Below are 9162 nucleotides of genomic sequence, written 5' to 3'. Positions count from 1 at the left end.
AGAGGGCAATGGGCAAAGGTAAGTGCCTTGTCACTGTGCCTGTCCCTTAAGCTCCCCCCACAGGACATGGGTATATATCTGTAAACACAGTGCAGCATGCACTAAGAGACACCTCAGCAAAAATGCAAAACCGTACAGAGACCAAAGCTTGGGTCTTAAGAGCATACACTGCCATTGCAACCTTCCTCCTGGGCTAATCAGCCCTGCTTTCCATTGTCTGGAGGGAGCAACGCACAGTGCTGCTGCTGGGACCAGAGGCCACTTGCATGTGCTACCTCCCCATAAATAAGCAAAGGGCCTTTCCTTATCACGGTCACCCCAACACAGCAGTGGCCATGGCCTTTAGTCAGGGAGCACTTCTCTCAGCTCTGAGGCACTGAGTCTAGGCTGCTGTTTCATGTTGTGAAGTCCAGTAACCAGGTCATGACCCCATGGTGACATCTGAGTGCTCCGAGTCCCCTGGCTGAGAGAGATGTTATGTGCTGCTCAAGTCATGGACTGACACCACAGGATGTGGTGCAGCTGGATACATGTACAAAACACCTCTCCGCTTTCTGCATCTCCCCCACTTCTCACTGGAGTGCCTGTAAAGCCAGGAACAAACACACAACACTGGTGCAGGAATTTTTATTTTCTGAGAAACACGTACTTTACTTCCCGGTGCAACAGAACTTCAGATGCGCAGCAGCAGTTACCAGAAACCTATAGAATGCAGGGAGTACTGCTCTTTACAGTTTTGCTAATATGAGTTTAGCAACTAATGCAAGTTTCTGAGCTGACAGACCTAGAGACTGACTGGCTGCATTCACCCCCACAAAGGAAGGTAATACTATGCTGGAAGCTCTCCACAGTAACCTGCTAACAGTCTCACCTGTGGGAGGAACAGGATGCTGTAACCCTGCTTCCCATCCTGACATCCTTCTCATACCATTTGAGTCAACCCTTCACTCTCTCCTTTACCACACTCCTCAACATTCCCCTTGTTCCTCCACATTCCTTCATTTCTGGCCATGCCATTTGCCTCCCAGATGAGACTGGGTTTCAGAGAGGGAGAAAGAAAAAGGGGATAGGATAGGCAGAAGCTCACAGATAATCCCTTACGTTATTTTTCCTAAGAAAGCAAATTATTTCTCTTGTATACATGAAGCCAGGAAACAACAGTTTATCATGGATATCACTCTGAGTGCTTCTATGCTGCCTGGAGTGATTCTTTGCCTCTCATCAAAGCTTTCCCACACATCTTGGATGGCCAATTGTGAGATATCCAAAACAGTGCTGGGGAAGCTACTCTAAGGTGCATGGCCAGGCCTCCACCATGGTGTTTCTCTGTGCATATGTGCTAACCCTGGAAACCAAACTCCTTGTACTTGCTGGCCATATCATTTCGGAACAGCTCCAGGGCCTTCTTCATCGCAGCCTGGGTATCAGCCCCAAAGTCTGCAGAGTGCTTTTCAGCAATGACCTTGATAATGACTTCAGAAATGAACTGTGAGGAAGGAAGGAGAGAGAGAAAACTGAACGGACACTCAAGGTTTATTTTCAGAAAAAACAGGTTAAGAAATAGGTTGCAGAGCCTGGAAATATCTCTGAGCTAATTCAGTAGCCCTTCCCACAGTCTCTGGAGGGGCAGGGAGGTCTCTAGCATGCAAGGAGTCTGGGCTGGGCGGAACAACTGGGCTCTATTCCTAGCTCTGATGCTTATCTGCTTCATGACCTTGAGTAGACCATGGCCCTTCCCAGTCTTTGTCTGCCTCATCCCTTAAGGTCGAAAACTCATGCCCTGTGTTTGTGCAACACTTAGTTTTGTGGGTCTTGGTCTCCAATGGATCCTCCAGGGCTTACTCTAAAATTGTATGTCCCTCGTGTCCAGCCACTGACAGTTGTTATGTAATGTAGTTTCCCAGGCATGCAGAGGCTGCCTGGGCTGGTTTATTATTGTCAAGGGTTGCTCAGACTGCATGTGGTGTTAGGAATGGGAAATCTAAACTTGGATATTCACATACCATTCGCATACCATGAGCCCTTTCTGTGTCTCCTCCTGCCTGTACAGAGAGACCTTGGACTTGAGGGAGAGCTCACTGAAGTCCAACTAGCCATCAGTAAATAAAAGCACAGCTCTCACATAGCTGTCTTGCACACATTCACTACACATCAGGCAGCAGGATTCCCTGCCCTTTTCCATACCTCCAGATATTTGACAGGGATTTTGTGCTTGGTTGCATGGGTTTGAGCCAGGGGCTTCAACTCTGACTCATGATGACCCTTCTGCTTCAGGATTTTGCCCAGCTGGGTAAGGACAGTAACTCCATGTTTCTTCAGATCTTCAGAGCCCTTCATCTGATCAGGGGTCTTCAGGCCTTTGAACTTTTCAAAGCGCTCCAAGGTCTCAGGGTGGTCCTGAAAGAGTCTGTGGACAAAAGTAGAGGGACTTGTGAGACTTGAGAGAGCTGTCATCCAGGCCAGAGCTGAGGTCCAGCTGGTCCAGGTATTTCAGAGTATGTGAACAGGCAAAGGTGTGATAACCCACTTCCCTCCCCAAAGCAAGCTGTTAGCTAGTCCCTGCTAGCAGAGACTACTTCAGCCTGGGAACTCAGACATTTTAGATCCTTTCCAAGTTACCACCATTCACAATCACTCCTTTTAGCATGTATATAAACCAGGGAAGCATCTGACCCTACTCTGATTCTGGTTTATGTGGTTTTCATCCTTCCTCTGGTAGGTTGTTCCACAACCTGATGACACTGTGTGCAGAAGTTGCCTTTCTATTTAATTCATACAGGCTGCTTTTTATCATTAACAAATGATAAAAAGCCTCTTGTCTTTGGAGAACAGAAACTCCTGGCATACCTCCCTTTGAGTGTTGTATCTACTTTAATCCCATCCTCTTACACATGTCCTAACACAATCACTGCTGTCTTTTTCCATTCCCTCTGGCTGTGACAGAGACACTGCCCTAAACACGTCAAACTAGAGCAACATAGCAAGTGTCCATATTTTTTTTATATAGCTCTGCTAACTTTTTGGCACCAGTCCCCTGGGTTATGTCAACTGTATTAAGATAGAGACAAGAGACAAGGCTGGTCATGGTACTGAGAAGTGAGTTCTTGCATTCATCTGAAGGAAAAACAAAACCAAACAAAACCACCTGTCTTCATGGACTTACTATTGCTTAGGAGCCAACCTGTAGATCCCTGGGTCTCACCAGGACCCTCTTCCCAGGCCATCTCTGAATTAACCAGGAAAGGAGAGTTCCAGAGGCTTCTCATACACAAAAAAAAAAGGGATCAGCCCCCAGCCTCAGGTCCCTCACAACTGGAGCTCAGGTGTTCTTGAACATCAGCTGGATGGGACAGCTTAATGTGACCCCACTCTGTGATTGCAGACACAGAGGACTTTGGTTTCTTCCCTTTTTTCCCACCCCCCAGCTCAGCCCAGCTGCCAGCAGTGTGGTTCCTCCATTGGGAACTGCGGCACCTCAGAAAGTCCTTGGGAGCAAATGGATAAGCGTCCCATCTAGAACTGGACATTCCTCCTAAGTATGTTGCCATAAGGGCCAGACTCTTCACTGTATGGTGTAAGTATAGGTTAACCTACACTAACAAATCACAGAAATCACAGAATCATCAAGGTTGGAAAAGACCTTGAAGATCATCTAGTCCAACCATTAACCTAACATTGACAGTTCCCAACTACAGCATATCCCTCAGTGCTATGTCAACGCGACTCTTAAACACCTCCAGGGATGGGGACTGCACCACTTCCCTGGGCAGCCCATTCCAACACCTAACAACCCGTTCTGTAAAGAAATACTTCCTAATATCCAGTCTAAACCTTCCCTGGCACAACTTGAGGCCATTCCTCCTTGTCTTGTCACTTATTACTTAGTTAAAGAGACTCATCCCCAGCTCTCTGCAGCTTCCTTTCAGGTAGTTGTAGAGGGCGATGAGGTCTCCCCTCAGCCTCCTCTTCTCCAGACTAAATACCCCCAGTTCCCTCAGCCGCTTCTCATAAGACATGTTCTCTAGACCCTTCACCAGCTTTGTTGCCCTTCTCTAGACATGCTCGAGTAATTCAATGTCCTTTTTGTAGTGAGGAGCCCAAAACTGAACACGGTAAATTCATCCCTTTCCACAACCGGGAACCAAAGGGCTGACTGCCGGGCCCAGCTCAGCAGTCCCACTTGGGGAAAACTGGCTTTAGCGTCAGGATTTTGTCCCTCCCGCCTGCCCACTCTAGTCTCTTTGGCCCAGTGCCCTGCCCCGCACCCATGAGGTGAGCAGCCCTCGGGGGGAGTCCCCCAGGGCAAAGGAGCACTGAGCCCTCTGTCAGAGCAAAACACACTGAACCAAGGTTTCTGCACATCTCACTGCACAGTTCCTGCTGAACCAGAGTGAAAAATTTTCCTCCTCTTCCCCCTGTAGAGCAGAGGCCAAGCAGAGCACGCAGAAACCCTTATGAGATACTACAGCACTTGCAATGACAAAGATTTGTGATTGGCACAGTCACCCAGAGCTGCAAATGATTTGCCTCCAAAACAATACCTCAAGCACATGGAAAACACAAGCTGTTTTGTGGCAAAATATTCTGTAGATGAGTGACCAGTCTTTGCTGATGTTTCATTTCAAAGGTCTCTCAAGGATTTCTGTACTCTACCAGGTGCTGAGCACACCACTATCAGCCTTTCCTTTTTTCCTGTAACCTTCCATGGTTGTGTCCCACCCAGAGAGATGAAAAAACCTTGCACCTTGAAATGGGATGGAGTTATTTCTAAAAATCTCCCTCCATCGTGTCTGGCTGAGGTTAAATCATATCTGCCAAAGATGTTATACTCCCAAGACACTTGAAAATTATTCTGAGGAGTATTTTGTTGTTTCCTTTGGAAAATATCCAGTTGAATCAGTATTTTCTAAACATATTCCCAGGATGCGACATCTACCTTAGAAGTCTTTAACAATGCACATGTGGGTACATGTCTAAACTATGAGCTGCTGGGCTTCCCCTGCCCCTCTCCTCCCTCAGAAACCCCTTGAAGGAACAAGAAATGACCTGGGTTGGCTGGGGAGCACGAAGTCACAGGGGTGTCATCTATTTATTTAATGCTCTGCCCTACAATACCTGTGAGAAAAATGGTATTACCTTTCCAGTTGGAAACTGCTTTTACTGCCTAGTGGCATTTCCAGAAGTAAAGTAGCCACCTCACAGAGCTGGACTGGTGGGGAGTGCTCAGGTCCTGCTACCTCTCCAGCATGCCTGCTCTGGACCACATGAGGGGAGAGCCATCATGTGGCCACCCAGCTGCCCCCATCTCTCCTTTCCCTTCAAATGGTAACTGAACTGGGCCATGATAAAGAAGGTAAATAGAACTGTCCCCTGCTTTGGGTCATCTTTGAAAAAGCTTTTCAAAGATTTCAGTGTTCAGTGGACTTGCCTGGTGGGGTGGGGTCCTTTAGCCGTGCTTAGGCTAGGAAATCCCTCAAGCAGGTGCCGTATCCCCCACCACTCTCCGCAGCATCTGTACCATTCCAGCACACTGTACTGCGCACAGGCTGAGGGAGAGATCGGGAGAGAGCCTCCTCAAAGTCTCCATCCCTGCTGGTCTTTAAGGACAGACTAGGATCCAGTGCCCACCCAATGTTGTTTCCCACTCTGCAGCCCTGAGATCCCTTTCAGATTGCATTTCCATGACTTGCTGCTGGCACCAGGGGTGTTCCCCTCTTAAGGACAGCAAGGGGGCGGCGGGTCCTCTCAGATGGAGACCACACAAGCACTCCCGCTCTGACACCAGGATCATGGAGGAGGGAAGCAGGGGGAAGAATGTGCCTTGTTTCACACCCAGACTTCAAATTCATCATCAGGAAGTGGACAATTGTAACCACCCAGATTTCTGGCCAAAAAGCAGGATGGACAGGGCTCTTCCAGGTGAGACTGAGGTGAGGAGAGGTACTTCAAAGTTAATTTTACTGAAATCATAGATTCCGAGAAGATTGTCACAGAGGTGGTTTTCCTCTCCCGTCCTTCCCTGCCTCCCCACATCCTTGCTGCAGAGCATCTGAAGGCCCAGGATACACAATTCACTCCAGCATTTCTTGCCATGGTGCTTGGGCAATGAGGATCTGAAGCAGAGCTTTGACAGCAGAGGCACAGGGAGTGACAAAGTCCCACCATCTTTTGAAAGCAGCACTGGCCTGCTCCTGCACCCACAGACAGATGGAGAGACAGGAGAACAGCCACTCTGCCAGTGAGTAACTTTTAACCCAGAAGCCATAGCAATGGTAAAAACCACCACCCTACCAGAAAGAAAACAGCCTGTTGAAAGAAACATTGACAAACAGAAGTCCCCCTACTAAATATACACCTTCCTTGGTCTCATCAAAAGCTCTCAGCTTTACACTTAGGACTGACATTTCTTGCCTACCTGATTAAAACTGCATGCCCGTGGCCAGGGAGGTCAGACTCCACCTTTCCCCAGATGGTCAGGACGTGCTGCCATTCCTGATCACTGAGCCCCATGGTTCACTGAAAGCAGGTCCCGAGTGCTCCCCGCAGCTGTTTGTCTTTCCCCAAAGGGTGGTTGGAGAGCTCACCCGTGGGATTTATAGCCCCTGCTCACAGACTTACACCTGTCAATCGTCAGCTGGACATCTTTCTCTCTTTCAGGCTTGTCTAACCTAATCAGCCTCCCTGTTTTTTTCTAGGAAGCTATTTTGGGTCAGGTGCTATTGTGGGTGCCACTGATGGCATCGTTTCTGCTTTTCGTATTGGACTGGCACATGTCCCACTCTAGACAGAAAGGGCACTGCCGAAACACAGTGCCAGGAGCCTGTCCCAGGTTCCCAAGGACCCAGAGACAGTGTCAAGCTGTATGTCAGGAGATTCCTGAAGAGCACTGTCATCTGCAAGGCCACCCCACCTCCCTCTCCCCTGGCCTGCCAAGGGCAGGCAGGAGAAAAGGCTGGGACAGCCGGTAGCATCGGCTCCACTGCTCCAAAGGCTCTTCCTTTCCCATGCTGATCTCAGTCTCCTTTTCCCCTGGAGTAACACACACCATTGACTAATAGAGAAGAGCACAGTGTTAGAAGAGACACGTCCTTAAGAGCTAAGCATATTCAAAGTGGTCCAGTCATCTCCCCAGCGTCTGCAGCACGGAGGAAGGGGATAAGAGCCATATGGGAGCCAGTTACCCTGCACCTGCCTGCTGGGGTCCTTCTGCTTGCCTCTCCGGGGAGCACTCAGGGTTAGCCACTGGCTGAGCCTGGATATTGGAGCCAACAGATGTAAAGCTGAGCCAGGAGGATAATTTGCAGCAGGCCAGAGACACAAGGACACAGTAGGGCTTCACTCAACATGTACCCAGGCAGCAGTTAAGGTTTCTGGCTACCTCTGTCAAGCTAAATATCAGTGTTGGGAGGAAAAGCCAATGGGCTGACAAACAACATGGGTATGCTCTGGGATACATCCCAGCCTTTCTCCTCCTGCCCCGTCAAGACCGATAACGGCCTGTCACACCAGTGGGGTGATTAGTCCCTTCCAGGGGGTGACTGCAGTCAGAGCCCAGACTGATAACAAAGACCAGCTAATGCTGATGTTCCAAAGCATACATCCACGTCTGGACATTTCCAAAGGGGCACACGCCACAGGCTTTGGCAGGTGAGAAATGTCAACCGAGGGCTGAAGACACCTGCCTTGGAGCTTAGGAGAAGAGCGTGCAACCCCGCTGTCCCTACCACAGTGCTGCAGGACCTGAGGTGCATCTCTGCCTCTGCACCCATCCACTCTCTGCATCGTGGGAACAGTCTCCCTGATCCAGACTTGCAAGGGGAGAGAAGTGCCCATGTACAAGGGTAATCCAGTGAGGAGGATGAAGGCACAGAGCCTCACACCCCTTAGAAACAGGTTTAAAGGGAGTGATTTGGGTAAGAAGGGTGGCAAAAGCCAACTGGAGGTGTCAGCTGGTATCCAAGTGCAGAGGTAAGGGAATTTTGGCCATTACACGTTGCAAACCTCTGTCAGCCAAGTCAGCCTGTGACCCTGCAGTCCTCCCCTTCCCTCTCCTCTATGCACCAGTTTGCGTCACATCCAAAAATCCACACCCTAAACACTTTGAGGTGATTTCACCCTGATTTACCTGTGCAAATGCCAGGCCCCTACCAATTACCCAAGCTAAGCTAAACCGATGGAAGATATCTTAGAATCCCTCCAGCTCATTCCTCATGTTGTTTTCCATAGCACAGGGCTGAGATGGGCGAGATCACATACCTGCAGCCTCACTCCCCAAGTACTTAAAGCAGTAAACAAGCATTTGCACCATCCCAGGCTCAGCCTTGGGTAGGATCCTGAATACTGACCTTACTGTTTTACATGCGTTTCAGACATGACAGAAATGTGCTCTTGGTACTTGAGAGTCTACTGCTTATGCACTGAGCTTTGTCATATTCCCCAAGCTGAAACTACTTAGCTGCCATAATAACTTAATTTGAAGTTGGTCAACTCTCTGCTCTCTGTAGCTTTCCCCAGGGTTGTGAAGCCAACAGTCCTGGTATGGACATTAATGTTAAATGGTCAGAAGGCTTAAAAAGAGTATGAGATTCCATATTGCTTTTTTCATAAGTGAAGTAGTAATGAAATTAAATCATAAGATGTTCTCCCTCGAGCTTAAATAAATAGTCTGCAGAAATACTAAAAGCTTTATAGCACACCAGACCATGCCTCAACCCTGCAGCCATGAAAAGGACATAATATTTTCTTATCTACAGGCCTCTCCTCTCCCCCTTAGGGCAAAAATCTATCACTTGCATAATCATCTCAATAAAGGCAAACTACAGGGAGCCAACATAGCGGCTGCCCTCTCTAAAAAGCACTGGGTGATTGAATAACCTATTTTAAACACCACTGGCCACACCATGCTGACGTGTGCTGCCATGCGTCTGCATCCACACCTATGGCGCGCTCACTAAACGAGTGTAAAACGTATCATTAATAACTCTGGCCACGTTTTGGGGTGCATCGCTGGTGCTGGATGCGGAGCTGTCGCCCCGTTGCAAACCCCCCGCGTGGAACGCGACCGCCCGCCGTTCCCCGTGCCCGGGCAGGATGCGCCACAGCAGTCCGGTTCCGTCGGCCAGGACTTGCTACCATCTAGTGGCCACAGGTGACAAAGCCACG

General features: G+C 49.0%; 1 protein-coding gene across 1 annotated transcript; it reads right to left on the bottom strand.

Moving 5' to 3' along the window:
• Window positions 1-611: 611 nt before the first annotated feature.
• On the bottom strand, window positions 612-6634 carry MB (myoglobin). Its single transcript, XM_074871290.1, has 3 exons — window positions 6416-6634; window positions 2185-2407; window positions 612-1486 (listed from the first exon to the last, which is right to left on the bottom strand). Exons 1-3 carry the CDS (start codon window positions 6508-6510, stop codon window positions 1340-1342), a joined length of 465 nt encoding a protein of 154 aa, XP_074727391.1. The 5' UTR covers window positions 6511-6634; the 3' UTR covers window positions 612-1339.
• Between the last annotated feature and the right edge of the window lie 2528 nt (window positions 6635-9162).

The sequence above is a fragment of the Strix uralensis genome, chromosome 5 (assembly GCF_047716275.1).
Source record: "Strix uralensis isolate ZFMK-TIS-50842 chromosome 5, bStrUra1, whole genome shotgun sequence".
NCBI classification, from domain to species: Eukaryota; Metazoa; Chordata; class Aves; order Strigiformes; family Strigidae; genus Strix; species Strix uralensis.
This window is presented reverse-complemented; position numbering and strand designations above follow the sequence as displayed.